The sequence below is a fragment of the Chlorocebus sabaeus genome, chromosome 15 (genome assembly GCF_047675955.1).
Source record: "Chlorocebus sabaeus isolate Y175 chromosome 15, mChlSab1.0.hap1, whole genome shotgun sequence".
Classification (NCBI taxonomy): Eukaryota; Metazoa; Chordata; class Mammalia; order Primates; family Cercopithecidae; genus Chlorocebus; species Chlorocebus sabaeus.
The window spans coordinates 58,393,770-58,414,741 of NC_132918.1; the positions used below are offsets into that span (position 1 = coordinate 58,393,770).

The 20,972-nt window shown below is 35.8% G+C and overlaps 1 protein-coding gene across 1 annotated transcript in view; it reads right to left on the bottom strand.

The window, feature by feature from the left end:
* Positions 1-20,972, bottom strand: part of DNAJC13 (DnaJ heat shock protein family (Hsp40) member C13) — a 119,915-nt gene that overhangs the window by 85,661 nt on the left and 13,282 nt on the right. Inside the window, exons 2-6 of the mRNA XM_008009117.3 lie at positions 17,523-17,603; positions 5,329-5,404; positions 4,417-4,566; positions 3,958-3,999; positions 1,048-1,248 (exon numbers count right to left, since the gene is read on the bottom strand). Coding sequence (XP_008007308.2) covers positions 1,048-1,248; positions 3,958-3,999; positions 4,417-4,566; positions 5,329-5,404; positions 17,523-17,590 — 537 coding nt within the window. The 5' untranslated portion in view covers positions 17,591-17,603. The remainder of the gene's footprint in view (positions 1-1,047; positions 1,249-3,957; positions 4,000-4,416; positions 4,567-5,328; positions 5,405-17,522; positions 17,604-20,972) is intronic.

Sequence of the window (20,972 nt, forward strand, 5' to 3'; positions counted from 1 at the left end):
GAGTAAATCTAAGATGGAAAAAGGCCTGTAACTCTGAAGAACACAACTATATTTTGTACATCAGATTATCTAGCCCCCATTATTGTTTATTTCCCTTTTGCTAACATCTACTCTTATATATGTAAAAGTTCTAGGCTTACTTTGGCTCTGCTACCAAGAGAAGGATATTTTATCTACAAAACACTAAATATTGAAGCAGCATTCCCAGAACACTAAGGTAGCTACAAAAATCAAATTTTCAAGAGAAAGGAATTTTGCAATTAAGTTCAAATGAGTCTCTCCATTTGGAGACCTTCCTCTACTGTACATCTTTGAGATAGAAAGGCAGGATATATCTTTAAAACAAAATAGTTATCTATACTTCAGCTTCTATTACTGATTAATAGGGTCTCAGCATCTTAAGTAGCTTCTGTTACACCCCATAATTTACTTATATATAGTTCTGAATTTCAGAACAAAAACATGTAATGAATTCCAAATTAAGTTTCAATGAATACTCAGATTTCAGATTATAAACAGCTAGGCAGAGGATGAACGACTCTCAAAAAGTAAGCGATTTTAAATTACTTTTTCAATTTTTTTTTTCCTTTTTGTGCAGAACAAGATCTCGCTATGTTGCCCAGGGAGGTCTCAAACTCCTGGACTCAAGCTATCCTCCTACCTCTACCTCCCTAAGTGCTGGGATTATAGGTGTGAGCCACCCTGCAAGGTTTAAATTACTTTTTCAAAGAAAGCTTAGAAACTTTTTGGTAAGACAGTAATACCAATGAAAATAACAACTGTAGTCACTGTTTACAGTACTAAGCCATTCATTGTGTGTAAAGCATTTTACATAAATTATCTCACCAGATCCTCACCCTCCTCCTTTTGGAAAGCAGCAAATTGAGATTCAAGCTCAGGTATCTTTGATACCAAAACCTGCACTCTTATGCTTCTTCCCAGAGGACTCACGTGAAATTTCTAAATGAAGTATAAAAAGCTTTGCTTTCCTTCAAATGGTCATGACCCTTTTAAAGGGTTTTTTTCTTTTTTAAAAAAAGTACTTACCAATCTACTAAATCCTCCATAAAGTATACAAAATCCTCCTTGATAATCTGAGAGATCTACAAATCCTTCAATATTTCTATAGTCATAGGAACAGAGTACTCTGTTGGTTGCTGGATTAATTTGGTCAAAGCCTCCAGGAGTTACTTCCAAAATTACGGGTTTTCTTGAGTCACTCCAGTGATGCTTATAGCAGTTGTATCTCTAGAGACAGGAACAGTATTACTTTTAGGTTTGTAAAATAAAACTATATAAAATAAAATTTAATGTATCAGTCACTATCGAAACAACCAAAAATCTAATCATCAACATAAATATTTAGAACTACTATCCAAATAGTTAAAAATATGATTAATGTTAGCCATTTGGAGGTGTTTAAGAATGTTTGCACTAATTGAAGACAGTATACTCCTTTTTAATTAGCAAAGGTTTGGGGCTACAATATTTTGTGAAGCTATTTTAAGCCACTCTATGTGAATTTATAAAAAGAAAAGAGGAAATCCCACATAGAAATGTATTCTGAAAGAGTTTTATTGGAAAAAAGATCCACTTTCTTTGATGGATTCTTTTAATCCAATTTCAATACTGAAAAGAGCTAAGTCACATTTCAGGGAAGTTGTAATATTCAATTTAAACAACCTGAATCAGCTCAGTACATTAATGTGTATTTTATTTCCACATACCAAAAAAAAAAAAAGCTGAGGCCTACATTTGACCTTAGGCTTTTCTAACCACACAACTGGAAAGTTATTTTCAAGATTTTAGATCATAATAGCAAGTAAAATTCCATTTATATAATATTCTTTCACAAATTAAAGTAGCTGAGTGTCAGAAATTATTAGAATAGTCAATATCCATTTACTATCCAGTTATAGTCTTTAAAAAGAAAAAAGGTTTAATCAAGGCTGCTAAGCAAAATGATGCGATATGAAAGAAGAAAATAAATTTAAAATAAAAGAAAATTGAAGCAAAGAGAAAATAAGGATAACAAAGTTTCAGATGTGAAATGAGTATCCTCTCCCCCACCGACATGCCACAAAGTTTTCTCCCCATCAGTATGAAGTGGGATACACGGTCATTTACCATTTTTAATGTAAAAAATCAATTGGCTGCTCTACGGTACAACTATTTCTAATACTGAAATAACAAATTATCTTCCAGGTTTTCAGAAAAGAGAGTGAGGCACTAAGTAATGAACACCTCCACTAATATCCCAACACTGAAGTCAGCAATGACCTTCACAGGACATCAAGTCTCCTCAACATTACTGATCTATGCATCACACACACACATAGTTCCATAAAAGTAATTGTGCAGACAGACAAGGGGCCTGCATTAACCTAAGAATATAGAACCTTGATTCCGAACTAAAAGATCAATCAATGCCACACCTCTCCTGCAGGAATGGGAGAAGAAGGTAGGGCACAAAAATTGTGAAGCTTTCCAAACTACACTTATGTACATGCCTCGAGACCACTATATAGAATATTCTCCATTCCTCCCAGCTCATAAACAGCTGCCATTAATGAGATGTGCTGATAGAAACATCATTATATCTCAGGATTGCACGGACCAACCAAGAAGGACTTTGAGAAACCCTGATTTAGAAGTATATCTAGGGCAAATGGAGGTCTTAGAGCCAAATTCAACTTAGGCAAGAAGAGTGCCGTTTAGCCAGCACAGCATTTGGGGTGGAATCTAAATTTGTTTTTAGGATGATATAGGTGTCACTTTGAGCCCCTTACTCCTGATGTAAAATTAGGTAAACTATCCTTTGGGCTATCTTCTAGAGGTACTGTTTCTACCACAAGATTTTGAAAAGTATTAAGTGGCGGAAGTTAACTGGTACAAAAGACAGCTTATATAAAAACTCTAAGTATGCTTTTGAAAGCAGTTGTTTCCCAAACAGATGAAGTATGTCACCTGCCAACATAGAATATTAAAATAAGCACACCAAGTTATGATTTATAAAAATTTGACCACGGCTCATCAGGAACAAGAAATAAGCAGCTCGCCGGTTGCCATTAAACTATTTTAAAAGGCTGCTGAGCAACCAGTCAATTGCTGGAGTTGAAATTAATGAGGTTTCTAGGATGCTAAAACAAGCAGCAGAATATTCATAGAAAGGACGAGGGCCTAAGACGGACAGGAGAAGGGTGCTGTCCGCATATTAGAATTCAGTTCCTGCCTTTTGCCAAAAGCTAGGGTTCTGAACAGTACTATAAATTTAAGCATTATTTTTCCCCATTATAAAAGTAATACCTGCTAATGGGAAGAAAGTTAATTATTTCAAGAGAGTGTAAAAGCATACACGCCTATTCCTCTTTCCCAGAAGTCTCTGATTTAGTTTAAATGCTGCTGTTACATTACTGGAAAAGGCCTGGGAAAGTTAAGATGACTCTGATATGCTACCAGTTTCCTCCAAAGCTGTCAGTGTGCCATGCCAAGCTTCAGTACAGGCCAGATCCAGTCCAAGAACATGGAAGACGACAGTTTCAATATGCTCAAATCTTAAAACTTGAACACTTCTGAAATAAGAAACTCCTACACGAAACAACGAATGCGTGTTCCAACAAGCACTATCAGCAGAGTGATGCTCTCTAGTATTGTTTGGAATACTGAATAAGGACTACCTGAATGCTTATAGTGTTGCTTTTAATGCTCCAAAGGTTTTTTTGCCTGATTTTTTTTTCCCATCTACCAGCATCAACATTCTTAAATCTAACTGTTCATATTTGAGTTTCCTATTAAACTACATCATGTATCATATGGTAACAGGAGACATTAAAATTTTGTTTCCGTTTTTTCCCTTTAGCTTTGCTACAAACGGAACACACAGATTACGAAATGATTTTTACAATAAAGGGCAACATTTGAACAAATAAAAATACATAATAAATGTTAAATATTTACCCTTCCTGTGATTTTTCCCTCTGAAAAATCGGTTCTAAATCTCTGAAAGAGAAAACATAACCACAGTTTATAACAGACTGGTAAGGAAGACTTGGCTCAGTCCCTTCTACTCAAAGCAAGTAAAATCCTGACTTGGTAACCTGGACACTAAAAACTTATTCAAGTTATAGTTTAAGAATATTCAATAAAAAGAGTATGAAACCTTATTGAAGAACAAGATAAACATACAATGCTTTCTCCTGCATATGCAATTAAAAAAAACTAATAAGAAACTCTCAAATATAAAAGATTTCCAGCCTGTTAGAGAAAAGTGAACATTCCACAGTGTCAAGTTAAAGGTCAGTAAGAAAAAGTAATCATAGCGCGTATAGAGAACATTAATTTCTCTACTTATATGTAACTACTTCGTTTTAAAAAGAGAAGAAAGAAATTTCATTTATGAACATGGAATCTTCTTACTAATGCTTCTGTAAGAAGTTCTGTTCTGTGCTCTGTAGAAAATTTTAAAGTTTCTGACTTTTTTCCACTGCCTTTACGAAATGTGAGGTTGAACTCTGTTCCTTGTCCTTTTCCCACAGGGCTGATGCTGCAAATATCTCCATAAGGCCACTAAAAAAAAAAAAAGTTATTTTGAGTGGTGCTACTATAACACAGTAAAATGTAATGCTTACTTTTGTCATTTTAATTTCATAATCACTGATTAAATCAGCAAAATTTTACAAAATAGAGGTCTAGAAGTTGTGTCTTATAGTAATTCTGTAAAGAAATTCTTTTAAAGGTTTTTAGTCAGAAAAATTCAATATGCATTCTTATTTTAATGACATTAATCCAAAGAAATTAGAAAGTGACAAGAACTGGGAGGTGAAATTTTATGATTACTTATAAATTTGTTAATAAGTTTGTGAAACATGCCTAATTTGGAATTAAAATAGGCCAGAATAACTTTGAATATGTTTACTTATAAATGTTCAGGTTACTCTTGCCTTTATACACACATAATCCTACTTCCATGACAAGTATTTTATACCAACTGGACTCATGACTTACATATGTTTTTATTACAGTAAAAAGTATAAGCCTTTAAAAATTATAGAGAACTAAACTACTAATCGTACATAAAGGAGGTGGCCACAACTAATAGTAACTTCAAGTTATACCCTTGAGAGCCTAGAAATAAGCATATTCTCCCCCTCCTCTTTATTTATTATTTTTGATCCCCAAATCAGAGTATTACATAAGCACATCAATCTCTTTCAGATTTGACATTTCTATCTTAAAGTACTGATTTAAGGGAGGGTAATGGGTCACAGCCTGGCTTTTAAAATTCAAAGGGAGTTCATACAAACACCTAACAGCTTCCAACAGGATTACCTGATTTGTTACTTCTAAGGTATTGGGATTATATGTAGTAATCGCATGAGTTCCAACTGAAAAGACACGCTTATACCTACAAAAGGAAAACAAGTGCTTAAATTTAGTGTTAAACAAAAAGATATTTTATAAGAAAATATATAACACAAAACAAACACTTCAATAAATACACAGAAATGTATTAGTTGATTAATGGTGACTAAATATAGCTTAGTTATATATTCTCACCTTTTTAAATGTTCTAAAATGTTATTTTTATTAAAACCCACCCACTCATTTTACTGTGAACTATTAACCTATCTAAGTAGAAAAGTATGACTTATATGCAAGCAACCTTGTGTGTTGCTAGTATAAATTAAATTGGGAAAGCATCAGCTGAGGATGCTGAAAGATTCTAAATGGGAAACTTTTATTCTAAAAAAAGACACTGCATACCAATGCTTTCAAAATACCCTTACAACAAAGCCATTCGGAAAGGAAGGAAAAGCTATGGCCTGGGGCAACTGGTCAGTCCATATCCTGGAACACAGCCATATCCTGGAAATCTTAATAGTTTCTACTTAAGCAACTACCTATTACATCTCAGTGTTGCAATTTTATAGAAGTAGGAAGCCTATACCACAAACAAGCAGTTTTCACTTCTCACTTCATTTCCTTTCCTTCAAGTAACATATTTGAAGGAGAAAAAACATTTGGGTATCAGTAATCCTTCAGAAGAGAGAGGAATTCATAATCATAAAAGGAAATTGAATTAGAAAAATTTATTTAAAGCAAAATAGTTCTTTGGAAATAAAATATTAAAATGGATAAAACATTAGTATATATAAAACAAAATTTAGGAAAACAATTCACACAACCATACAGACAAAAATTTTTTAAAATGTTGTGTATAACTCTATGCTGACAAATTTGAAAATTAAGAATAAATCAACCTTTATATGGAAGAATTTAAGAAAGCTGCAAAGAATTACATCCACCAAAAGCACCAGGCTCAAATGATTTCAAGGCAGAAGAAACCTAAGAGGACCAAGTAACTCCCGTGCTTTTTAAATTGTTGCCGATAACTGAGTAAAGGCAGCTTCTCAATTCTTTCAATACTACTAAAATCTGAAAAGACAATACAATAAGAAAAAAAACCCACAAATCTATTTTCAAAGTTAATATTAGCAATATCAAGTTGCACTTTAAAATAGTAATACATCGTGACCAATTAGGTAAACACTTCAATATTAGAAAAATCTATTAATATAATTGGTTATATTTATTGAAATATCTATTTGTATTTTAATATGACATTTTTAAATTTTTATATGGATATGTAGTAAAGATTTATAAAATTGATCATTTTTCTCTTGTCTATTTTTAAAATCAGTATATTATAAAAATTAGAAAGGAAATGATCAATTTTATTAATCTTCACCACATATCCATATAAAAAAGTACTGCTACATTATAAATGCTTTTTTTCCTAATTCTACATGTCCAAAGTAGAGTGAGAAACTAAAGAATTACAGCACTTCCCTCTAACAAAAAAGCAGTCATTTGCTTCTTTTTAAAGTGGAGTGAGGGTTAGGGGACTGGTGAAGTAAACAAGCTATCTAAAGAGCTTAAAAGTCTCAAAACTTCAAAGCCTTTATCAATTAATAGGAACTAAAACAAAGAAATAAGATTTTGCTCAATCTTTGACTTAAAAGCTGCACAATGAAATCAAATGTGTGATGAGATGTGAATTCACAAACTATTTTTCAGAATCACCCTGAAAGTCAAACATGAAAATGCTTATAATCCTGAAATAAAACAACAGAATTTATTTTATTCTGGGAGCAAAAAGTGAAAGAATGCCTGAAATGTTCCAAATGTAACTGCTGGTGTCATGTACAGTCTTAGAGGATTGGCTAAGAAAATATCCTTTTCAGTCTTACACCAATCTTCTCTACCACACCTAAGCCTCTTCTAGTATCTTTCTCATATAATTCTGTCATCTAGATCATACTGTCAAAATAACTTTGAGATGACAATATTTTAGACCTCTATTGTCCAATAAGACACTTTCTGATATGGCAAATTTCCACTGTCCAATAAGGAAGCAGTTCCCAACCTTTTTGGCACCAGGGACCAGCTTTGTGGAAGACAATTTTTCCATGGACAGGGCAGGGAGATGGCTTCAGGATAAAAGTGTCCTACCTTAGGTCGTCAGGCATGAGTTAGATTATCATAAGGAGCACACAACCTAGATCCCTCTCATGTGCAGGAGGTGGAGCTCAGGCGGTAATGCTTGCTCGCTTGCCCGCCGCCTACCTCCTGTTGTGGGGCCCAGGTCTTAAGAGGCCAAAAACCTGGGCTTGGGGGCCCCTGCAATAAGGTAGCAATGAGCCAGGTGTACCGTGGCTAAGGCAACTGAATTTTACATTTTATTTAAAGTTAAATACTTTAAATAGCCACATGTAGTTAGTGGCTACCATATTGGAGAGATCACATTCTGGATCCTTCAGCAAAAGGATCCTGGAGTTGTATGCATGCTAGACCCAGCAGAGTATTGTCATAACTAGTAAACTCAGAGCTATCTTTTGGATAAATACTGAGCTCTAAAGCCATCCTAAGAAAGCTATAAAAAAAAAAAATCCTAAGAGAATTCCCTTCCCCTCTGCATTCCCTTCCGTAAGTACTCCCCATGCCACTCCTCTTTTAAGAGTGGCTATTGAACTTCTGCTTAAGGATGGGGCAATTATTTCTATGTCATTTAAGACATCTTTATAAGCAACCTTGAACTTCCAAAGATTACCAAAAAAGCCTCCTTGGATAACAGATACAGAGATGAAACTCTCTAAAATGTCTCACATGTATGGAAAATCAGTCACAACATTTACAGCTAAAAGATTTTTATCAGCAGAGCATGATGACTCACACCTGTAATCCCAACACTTTGGGAGGCTGAGGCAGGAGGATCACTTGAGATCAGGAATTTGAGACCAGCCTGGTCAACATGGGGAAAACCCGTCTCTACTAAAAATACAAAAATTAGCCAGGCGTGATGGTGGGTGCCTGTAATCGCAGCTACTCAGGAGGCTGAGGCAGGAGAATTGCTTGAATGGGGGAGGTGGAGGCTGCAGTGAGCCAAGATCATACCACTGCATTCTAGACTGGGTGAGACTCCATCTCAAGAAAAATAAAAAATAGAAGATTTTTATCTTTTACTAAGTCAACAGTGTCCCAAGTCAAAGAACAGACAAAGAGTCCATGGATTCAGGGAGGCACAAGTCTTCATCTTTGAGGCTGACTCCTACCATAGTACCCAGCATTGACTACAGTAGATACTCAATAAATGCTTAATAGCTAAATAAAACAATCTATCCAAAAATGTCACTATGACCTATTAGCCTGCTCTTGCCTTTAAAGCAGGATGTCAGACAGCAAGTAATTTTACACCAATTTTTAAATTCATAGATCATCAGAAAAAGGTTAAGTTCATATTTTTATGACGAAAATATTCATTTTATTGGCTCAGAAAAATATTGCCATTTATAAATGACAATTTGCTGTTCTGAGTTTGCAATGAATTTATTGGCTAATTCTTAAAAATTATCATACTAAAAATTAGAAAAATACAGCCATATAAAATTTAAAAAGACTGAAATCAACAGAATATGAGACATTTATGACACATACCATATACATAATGTGAAAAAATATTAAAGACCTTTGCCCCCCAAATGAAAAATTAATATTCATTATTGGCTTTACCTACTGCACCTGTTTTCTTTTTATTCAGGGACTAAACTTACATCATTAAATGCCTACAAGAAGTAGGTATTTCTTAAGTTATCACAATTCAGACTTATTGTAATACAATAGGTTATTAAACATAATTTATGTTACCATTAGGTGTAATGTTATTTAGAATCAGGAAACAACTGCTGCTTAAAGAAACACAAGTGTTTGAAGCAATTGCTTTATCTATGGGGCATTTTACTCCCCCTGCAATTGGTGATAAAGAATAAGGAAAAAAAATGTGCTAATGATAGTATTGGTGGAGATAAGATCGTCTGAACAGGAAGACCACTGAGGCAAAAGCTGGGGATGTAATGAAGTTTTGGATTTGATAAGGTGATGCTTATATTTTTTTAACTGATTAAACTTATATTAATTTGTATTAAAACACTTCTAAATTGGCCGGGCGTGGTGGCTCAAGCCTGTAATCCCAGCACTTTGGGAGGCCGAGACAGGCAGATCACGAGGTCAGGAGATCGAGACCATCCTGGCTAACACAGTGAAACCCCGTCTCTACTAAAAAAAAAAAATCCAAAAAAAAAAAAAAAAAAAAACTAGCCGGGCGAGGTGGCGGGCGCCTGTAGTCACAGCTACTCAGGAGGCTGAAGCAGGAGAATGGCGTAAACCCAGGAGGCGGAGCCTGCAGTGAGCTGAGATCCGGCCACTGCACTCCAGCCTGGGCGACAGAGCGAGACTCCGTCTCAAAAAAAAAAAAAAATCTAAATTATTTTAATTCCTGAAAATAAAAATGTTACAAGCATTCTTAAATTTTCTAGTACTTATGAATACTGCTTTCCTCTTTTAAATAATTTTTTTGGCCAGGTGCAGTGGCTCATGCCTGTAATCAGCACATTAAGAGGCTGAGGCAGGAGGATGGCTTGAGCCCCGAGACCAGCCTGGGCAAGATGGTAGACTCCATCTTGGGGGGAAAAAAAAAATCCTACAATTTTTTTATAACATGATTTTTTTTTTTTTTGAACATATGGTATTTTATAGCATTTTTTTTTTTTACATAAGGTATTTTATAACTTTTCTTTTACATGTTTTCTTTAGGCAAAATAAAAAAAAAACCCAATGTGTTAGGTCAGGTACTGTATTAGGTACTATAATGGATTAAATGGGTATCTGACACTGTGCTGGGTTCAATAATATGGCAGTGAATAAGAGTCCTTTAAAGATTTAGTTTCCTCCCAACATTTTATTAGTTATCTAATTCAGACTTCTGAAATAAACTTCAAAGTAATAAGAGCTAAGATTCTTGTCATTGTCTGAAAGTTAATTTCTGACTCGAATATTTAACTAGCTTCTATCAATCAGGTATGTAAAATAGTGCCAACAGAGATACTACAAAAATACTGGTCACCATCAAAACATCCATTATACTCTTCTGCACCAAAAATCCATGTAATGCAGTATTATCATAATAGAGAAAACTCAACATTTTTGTAAACTGAGAAAGTTTATGTTTACTATAAAATAGTCGTTCTCAATCAAATTCTTGACATCAGAAAATTTTTGTATACATGTATTACTTTTAAAGTTCAAGATCCTCAATCATCTTCAATGGAGAATCTACGCAAACAGGCTTTAAAGGAGCCAAAAAGAGCTATTCAAAGTTAGAAGACAGCGTTTATGTTACACTCTCTAGATCTCATAACACACAGCATAAACCTTTATAATACTGTAGGCAAGGTTGGCTAGTTATAATTGTTCACTACTGGCTAATGCAAGGGAACTAACATACCTTCCCTGAAAGCAATTCTATTCATGTCCCAGTATTGTAGATATTGACAACTGTTCCCTAGAACTAAGCCAACATCTACTTCCCCACAAATTTCACCTGCTGGCCCAAGTTCTGTCTTTCAGCTGCACACAGAGTATACCTAATTCCTCTGCCAGTCAGACCTTCCATTTGAATTCTTTTTCCTAGGCTGAATATCCTAGTTCCCTCGGCCATTTTAAAACAAGTTTTGGCCACCAATTTCTCGAAGCCTTTAGGATCCTCATGGAACCCAGGATTTTTCCTTTTATCATTAAAAGCTTGAGAATCCAGTAACTTGAACTAAAATTTTAGTCCATCTGATAATGAAATTAAGGATAACTGACTTACAACATTTCTTAGGAGATTAATGGTCAGTACTGGTAAAGGAGGCACTACAGCCTAATGGTTAAGCACACCAACTCAAGCCACACTGCCTGGACTACTCACTAGCTGTGTTTTCTCTGATAACTTCCTTAATCTCTCTAAGCTTTGGTTTCCCTGACTGAAAGATGTGGATAATACATACAGTCATGCATTGCTTAACTATGGGAATCGATTCTAAGAATGCGTCATTAGGTGACTTCATCATTATGTGACTATCACAGAGTTCTTCTCAAAATTCTGTACTTACTAGTTTTGTACTTACACAAACCTAGATGGTATAGCCTACCACACTCCTAGCCTACATAGTATAGCTTACTGCTCCTAGTGTACAACATGTTCCTGTACTGAATACTGTAAGCAGCTATAACACAATGGTAAATATCTGTGTATCTAAACATATGGGATCATCATATATGCAGTCCATCCATCATTGACTGAAATGTTATGTAGTACATGACTGTATATCTATTTCATAATGTGAAAAAAGAAATAATCGATGTAAAGTACCTGGCACTTATGTGCCTGGCTAATGAGTAGAACAGTCAATAAATGTAAGCTATTCCTATTGCTATTATTTCACTAGTTGACTAATAGATAGTGGGGAAACCCAAAACTCCAGTAGAATAACGGAACAAATTATAATTAGTGTATTTATGTTTTAAAGTAGCCATAACTGCTTTTTTTTTTTTTTTGAGATGGAATCTAGCTCTGCTGCCCAGGATGGAGTGTAGTTGCGTAATCTCAGCTCACTGCAACCTCTGCCTCCCGGGTTCAAGCGATTCTCCCACCTCAGCCTCCTGAGTAGCTGGGACTACACGCGTGTGCCACCATACCAGATAATTTTTGTGTTTTTAGTAGAGATGGGGTTTCACAACGTTGGTCAGGCTGATTTTAAACCCTTGACCTCCAGCCTTGACCTCCCAAAGTGCTGGGATTACGGTCGTGAGCCACTGTGCCTGGTCCATGACTGCTTTTAGTATTCATATTCAAAACAAAGAACAAAATTAATGGGCAAACTGATCATTCATCTGGTTGTATTGCCAGGATACTCTGTGGTGAAAACTTCACTTGAAACATCAGTTTCACCGAGGAGGGCTCATTCAGATAAAAAGTTGTACTCCTCAGAAAAGAAAAAGAAGAAATGGATAGGACATACTCTGCAAATATCTGTCCTAAAAGCTCAGTAAGAGCTTTCAGAAGAAATAAAAGGGCAACCCATTAAATGTGGTATTTTAAGGCCTTAAAATCCATGATGCAATGTCCATCTTTTCCAGCTCAGATGGAGCTAGCTTTGAACACAACATTGTGTGTAAAACATAAGATTCCGATAAAGGAGACGTGATCCAATTTGCAATTCTAGGTGAAAGATGTTCAAGTCCCAGGTTGCCTGATAATAGTCACAAAATATTAGACAAAGAAAACACAAAAGAATTAATGATAGCTCATCTGAGGTTTAAAGACTGGCAGGGTCAAGAGCAAGAAAAAAAAAAAAACCCTCAGGATTTCTGGAGGTTATGAAGATTGGTAAGGTGTGTAAATGCCAGGCAGTAAAAGAAAAAGGTATCTTTTCTCTTGTAGAACTCCATTCCTACATATAAGAAAGGTATTAGAAATTTACCAGCTTCCCTTTCCCTCAGCACTTCTCTCAATTTCCTGTATCCAGTTATTACAGAGACTATGAATGTAGTGAGCTTCTATTATTAAATTTCATAGACTTTATCATTACACATCCTAATACATTGAGGTGAAAATCCTGTTTAGATACAAAAATGGTACTCTAAATTCAGAGCATTTGCTAAAATTAATGTATGCAATATTAAGGTGATCCACAGGCTAGATTTTACTTATAAATTTTTATCCAGAAAAAATTAAGAACCTGTACCTTGAATATCGCTCTGAAGTTTTCCATAGTGAATCTGCACTTCTGCTTTAACTGAAACATCTGAACCCTCCTTCCTCTCTGAAATGGCTTACTTAGGTCAAAAAAGAAATTTTTCTCCTTCATGAAAGAAAAGTGCCTTTCCCCACTGAATCTACTCTCCTTTTCTTGCTCCTCCCAGAATAAACATATAATTATATTATGTCTATACAAGTTGGAAAAATGAAAAAAGTGTAGAAGAAGCTAATTTGCCAGCTAAGGCATCCACACCGATGATGAACAGACCCTAAATAAAGGCATTCAGCAGCTATCAAGTGAGGTATAATGAAAACTATTACAAAGGTAACAGAAATGGGTCACACAAATATCTTCAAGGGGACTACCTGGAGAGGTTATCTTTACTTTTGTCATATGAAGAGAAGAAAAAATATTTATGCATCTTTACTTCCACAATCAATAACATCTTTCTGAAATGCTGGAGCTAGGTTAGCAACACGGAAACAGGCATGGAGGCTCTAAAAACTCAGGTTAAATCCCAAAAATCACATAAAAACTTTGTTGTACGTAGACATGTTTCTAGACACAAGGTTCAATTAACTATTCTGAAACAACAGAAAATTTTTAATGTTGGCCATTTATTTTTTACATTAACACTGCTGAGGAGTACTTTAAACCTAGATTAGAATTGGCCATATAAATAGGTAAGTATAATAAAAAGTCTCAGTGCCATTTAATAATGTATATAACCCAATGAAATGACAACTATCACCATCTGGAAAATGTAAATTCTTTCAGGGAGAAGTTAAGATTCAAGGTATATACACTGAAATCAACAGAACACTGTTGAAAGACATTTTAAAAGATGTAAATAAATGAAAACACCTACATGTTCATGAATCAGAAGACAATGCTGTTAAGATGGCAACACTCCACTAATGGATCTACAGATTCAATGTAATGGCTACCAAACTGTCAGCTGCTTTTTTTTTTTTTTTTTGAGATAGGGTCTCACTTTATCGCCCAGGCTGGAGTACAATGGCACGATCTCTGTTCACTGCAGTCTCCACCTCCAGGGTTCAAGCAATTCTCCCACCTCAGCTTCCCAAGTAGCTAGGACTAAAGGTGTGCACCACCATGCCCAGCTAATTTTTGTACTTTTTGGTAGACAGGATTTCATCATGTTGGTCAGGCTGGGCAGCTGTCTTTTTAAAAAAATTAACAACTGACTCTAAAATTCATATGGAAATGCAAGAGACCAGGAATACCCAAAATAATACTGAAAAAATAAAAAAAAATTCAGAGACTCATATTTCTAAGTTTCAAAACAGCACAAAGCTATAGTAATCAAGACAATATGGTACTGGCATAAGGTTAGGCATATAGGATCAACGGAACAGAATTGAGAGTCCAGGAATTAATTCTTACAGTCAGAGTAAACTGATTTTTGACAAGGGCGTTGAAACAATTCAAGTGGAAAGAACAGTTTTTTCAACAAATGATGCTGGCACAACTGGATATTCACATGCAAAGGAATGAATTTAGAACGCTACTTCACACCAAATACAAAAATTAACGCAATTAAAGCTATACAGCTCTTAGAAGAAAAAAAAGAAGTAAATCTTCGTTAGCTTGAATTAGGTAACGGCTTTTTAGATCACCAAAAGCACAAATGGCAAAAGAAACAACTGATAAATTGATTTCATCAAAATTAAAAGCTTTGTGCTCCAAACAATACCATTAAGAAAGTAAAAAAACCTGAAGAATTGGAGAAAATATTTGCAAATCATATACAAGGAACTTTAATTCAGAATACATAAAGAACTCTCACAATTCAGTAATAAGACAACCTAATTTAAAAGTGAATAAATGACTTGGCCAGGTGCAGTGGCTCACACCTGTAATCCCAGTAATTTGGGAGACTGAGGCAGGAGGATTACTTGAGGTCACGAGTTTGAGACCAGCCTGGCCAACATGGTGAAACCCTGTCTCTACTAAAAATACAAAAATTAGCCAGGCGTGGTGGCATGTGCCTGTACTCCCAGCTACTCGGGAGATAGAGGCAGGAGAATTGCTTGGACCCATGAGGTGGAGGTTGCAGTGAGCCGAAATCAGTGCTCTAGCCTAGGCAACAGAGTGAGACTATCTCAAAAAAAAAAAAAAAAAAAAAAAAAAAAGTAAAAAAAAATTTTTTTTAATTAAAGTGAATAAATGATTTCAATAGATATTTCATCAAAGAAGATATACAAATGAACTACAAATACAAGAAAAGACACCCAGCATCATGAGTCACTAGGGAAATGAAATCAAAACTACAATGAGAAGCTACTTCATACTTGCACTAGGATGGCTAAAATAAAAAAGTAAGTGTTGATAAGGATGTGGAATATTTGGGACTCACACATTGAAGGTGGAAATGTAAAATGCTGCAGCTACTTTGGAAAACAGTTTGACTGTTCATCAAAAAGTTAAACAGAGTTACCACATAACCCACCAATTCCACTCTTAGGTATAAACACAGAACTGGAAATATGAAAACATTCACAGTGGCATTATTCATAATAGTAAAAAAGTAAGAACACCACAAATGTCCATCAGTTGATGAATGGATAAACAAAATGTAGTATATCCATACAACAGATTATATGACATTAATGAAATGAAGTACTGACATGCTATAATATAGATGACCTTGAAAACATGCTTAATGGAAGTAGACAGTCAAAAACATAGCATTTTGTATCATTCTATTTATATAAGATGTTCCAAACAGACAAATCCAGAGACAGGAAGCAGATTAACGCCTGCCAAAAGAAGGGGAAAAAGGGAGTTAACTGCTGATTTCTAACGCAGTCTTTAGAGGAAGTTTTTTGCAGGGAAGGCGAGGTGATGAAAGTGTTCTCAAAACAGTGATGATGGTTTACAACTCTATGAATACACTAAAATCCACTGAATTGTATACTTTAAAAGGGTGAATTTTACAGTATAGAAATTATGCCTTAAAGCTGTTATAAAAACAAAACAAAGTTTCAAGGCTAAAATAATTTGCTAAGAGCACACAAACAGTTGGACTCCGAATTGTTACAAGGAGGAAAGAAGAGGATTGTTAAGTCTTAGTCACTACTCTAACATTACCAAAAATTTTGATAATCACAGTTACTTACAAGCTCACACAGCAAAAAGCATTGCAGTAAGTTTGTTCTTTAGAATGTATCAGTATGTTATAACCACATTAAAAGCAGAAGTTATATTATGATGACCAAAGTAATCTACCACTTGAGGAAAAAACAAGGATCATTTAAAGATATACTTTTCTAAGGCTGATTCAAAAAACTAAAATGACTCATACTATCCTGGATATGCCACTTTTCTCCCTGACTTCACTCACTGAAACTAACTAGGGGGAAAAAAAATTAGAGACAAGTATTCTACAAGGGTAACAATTATTCTAATTTAGGAGTTCATACAATTGAGCTATTAGACAACAAAATCAAATACTCAAATCTTCCAAAATTATAGGCAGTTTGCTAATGCAAACTAGAAATACTAGAGAGCTCATCCTAAGAAGTTACCACTCTAGTAACTAAAAAATGAAAACTTGAGAAAACACTTACTGGCTTTGTGCATGCATCACATTTTACCTTGTGGCACGATTCAGAATAATGTGGTCAATGATTTGTAAAAGTGTGACACACTCATTTTACTCATTACTGATCAAAAGGACCAAGACTAAACTTTTGTAATGGTCAACAGATGCCATTCACTGAATATTCAATATATTTAAGGCATAGTTTTAAAACTTTCATACATGCTATATCACTTCATTTAATCCTTACAAAAATCTGAAGGGTAGGAATTACCATCCATCTTACAGACAGGAAACAGAAGCACTTACATTTTGGTCTGACTAGTAAGCTACTAAAAAATGCCATTGCTCCCTCCCAAAGAAAAAAGATTAAACCCAATTTTTAAATTTCATTAAAGGCCTAAAAAATGGTTAGACTTCACTAGAATGGCCTATTTTCTCTGACAGTCAAACGGATATGAAAATGTTGGTTACAGACAGGTTAGTCTCTGGGTAACAAAAATGTAGGGTTAACACTGGGCTACTACTACATAACCTCATCATTAATTGATAGCATACAAGAGGGTGGATAACTGGTTTATTTTCCTTTTAACTGTCACTTTTAATTCTTACCAAACTCCTTCCCAAGAAAGATACTGAAAACTGGAAATGTCAAAAGAGAAAAAGAATGTAGCGTTTACATTTAAAATTGCATGTTTTTCAGAAGAGAAGGGCTGTATAGCCTAGAGTTGTGCAGTATTATTCAAGATTATGAAACAGAGTAATGTTTAAAAAGTTTTATAGAAGCACAGAAAAATAAAACCAACAGGAATACTTACTTCCCCCTCCATGAATGTTTTGTTGTGTAGAAACATGCCAGATCCTTATTTTCCCTAATTATGTTCATTTTGTGCTCAAACCTGGAAGATAAAAATATGAGGGCACTTGATACATGTTATATATCTTTAACCTTCCCAAGATTCCCATAAGAAAGGTAGTATGATCTGTCACTTTCACAGCCTGCCATATATCCTTTACAAGACCATCAAGTTTTGTTTATTTTTGAGACAGTCTCGCTCTGTCGCCCAGGCTGGAGTGCAGTGGCGCGATCTCGGCTCACTGCAAGCTCCGCCTCCCGGGTTCACGCCCTTCTCCCACCTCAGCCTCCCCAGTAGCTGGGACTACAGGCGCCCGCCACCACGCCCTACTAATTTTTTGTATTTTGAATGCAGTCTCACACTGTCTCACCGGCTGGAGTGCAGTGGCGCAGTCTCGGCTCACTGCAAGCTCCGCGTCCCGGGTTCACGCCATTCTCCCGTCTCGGCCTCCCGAGTAGCTGGGACTATTGGCGCCCACCATCACGCCCGGCTAATTTTTTGTTTTTTTAGTAGGGACGGGGTTTCACCGTAGCCAGGATGGTCTCGATCTCCTGACCTCATGAACCACCCACCTCGGCCTCCCAAAGTGCTGGGATTACAGGCGTGAGCCACCGCGTCTGGCCAAGACCATAAGGTTTTTAAAGACAAGGACTGGTGTATGCAACTCTTTATCATAACCTTTAGCACCATATTGTGATTGTCCAACTCTCTCCCACACTGGACTGCATTTCTTGAGGACCAGAAACGACCCCTACCAACATCCCCAGTGTATAGAATTTTTAAAATGTCAAACAAATAAAGCTTTAAATCTGACATTGCCAAATAATGCCACGGCACACAATGGACACCTAAACACATTTTCCAAGTGTCAAACCAATTCCAAAAGGTTTTTGGTGAGCTACTAAGTGCTGGCCATTTTGCTGACACTACCACTTCAAAGGGTACCTGCTATAAATAAGGCAATTTAAAAATAATTTTCTCGCGGGCACAGTGGCTCATGCCTGTAATCCCAGCCATTCTGAGGCTGAGGTGGGAGGATCGCTTGAGACCAGGAGTTTGACACCAGCCTAGACAACATAGTGAGGCCTTATCTCTCAAAAAATAAAAGTTAACAGGGCATGGTAGCATGTGCCTACACTCCTAGCTACTTTTTAGAAGAGAAGGGCTGAATAGCACGATTGAATAGTGTGGTATTATCTGAGGCTGAGGTAGGAGGATCACTTAAACCCAGGAGTGTGAGGCTACACTGAGCTATGATTTTGCCACTGTACTCCAGCCTGAGTGACAGAGTGAGATTCTGTCTCTAAAAATAAAACAATTTTCTCATTATAAAAGTAATACATGTCCATAGTAAGAAATCTAAATGTTCAGAAAGCAAATCATTTGTTCTTGCATCTGAAGATGTAATTTTAGCCTTCTTTATTTAGAAAAATCTTTTTAAACAAGATTGCCATTTATACTGCTTAACTTGTTTTCAAAGAATGTTAACCTTTCCCCATGTAATTATTCTATAAGAAAATGATTTTTAAGGCTATATGGTATTCCATTTTATGAATACTCCAGAACAGTGCTACTCAAAGCATAGCTGCGAATGGTTGTTTCCAAGCCACATCAAGTACAGAAATTGAGAATAAGTGTTTAGAAACTTATACGGCGGTTTGATTAACGGACTCCTCTGGTTGAACAGGATATAGAACAGATCAAGACTGTTCAATCTGCATGATGACTCACCAGTGGAATCAGCCTCCTAACAGTCACATGCAAAGAGACCACATTATGTACAATATTCATTGACTATAACCCAGCACATAAAATCCAGAATCCATTTATTTCACTTAAAAAAAGTAAACTTAGCTAATTTTACAGGATAAATTGTTAGAACTGGCTGCTAAAGACTGATAGATTTTGAAAATACTATATCACTTCATCGTGAATAAAAGTTAAATATGGTTATTTCTTTTCTGACTTAGCTATCTCTCCCTTGCCTTGCTAGTTCAAAACGCACTCTAAAAAATATTGTAGAGACCGCGAGTGGTGGCTCACGCCTGTAATCCCAGCATTTTGGGAGGCCAAGGTGAGTGGATCACCTGAGGTTAGGAGTTCGAGACCAACCTGGCCAACATGGTGAAACCCCATCTCTACGAAAAATACAGAAAAACAGCCAGGCGTAGTGGCAGATGCCTGTAATCCCAGCTACCTGGGAGGCTGAGGCAGGAGAATCATGGAACCCGGGAGGTGGAGATTGCAGTCAGCCGAGATTGCACCACTGCACTCCAGACTGGGTTACAAAGCAAGACTCTGTCTCTAAACAAACAAAAATTGTAGAAAATACACAAAAGTGCTAATAATACAAACTGAATAGTTGGAATTATTTAAGCTTGCTTTATACCTTTTTATACTGTGAATACTAAGTCAGCAAGTATTTTTTATATGATTAGAAAGAACTTTTCAGGCAAAAACATTTTTATAATGGCTTGAGACATAATTCACATACCATAAATTCACTTTTATTAAAAGTGTACAATTTGGTGATTTTTAGTACACGTAGAGTTCTGCAACCATCACCACTATTTTCTGGAACACTTTCATCACCCGAATAAGAAACTGTTAGCAGTCACCCCCCATTATACCTCAACCTCAGCACCTAGCAGCCACTAACCTACTTTGTCACTGTGGGTTTACCTATGCTAGTCCATACTGCCAAATAATATTCTGGTGTATGGATATACCTATTTTATGCATTCATCAATTGACTGACATGGGTGTTGTTTCTACCTTTTGGCTATTATGAATAATACAACTATGAACAAGCATATACAAGTTTTTGTGTGAACATACTTCATTTCTCTTAGGTATATACCTGAGTGGTAAAAACATTTTTTTAAAGATACCCTTATTTTGAAATTGCTTTCTTCATTCGTCCTACTTGTTTTTGTATTACCAATTAGCGAGAGCCTTTGTACTCTACATAGAACACTCATCCCCTGGATATTTATATGGCTTATACCTCTTTCTCCTTCAAATCTATGTTCAAATGTCACCTTTCCAATGACGCTGACGCTAACCATCTTGTTTTAAATTGTAACCACTCTCCTCCTCACTCTACATTTCTATTCCCTCTTACTCCTGTTTTTCCCCCATAGCACTTTTCACATTCGAATGTGCAATTTATTATTCACCTAATTCTACTGGAATATCCAGAGAGGTAGTTTTGTCTGTTCAGCTCATTATTGTTTCTACAGAGGCCACAAGAGTGCCTGATACAAAACAGGTGCTCAAAAATCAGTATTTGAGTGAAGGAATAAAATTGAGCAAATATATGGGCAATTCTGATATCTACCTCAAATTTGATGCTGTAACAGGGACTCCCAAATAGGGTTTTGTCAAACCTTCTGGAAAGGCATCAGCAAT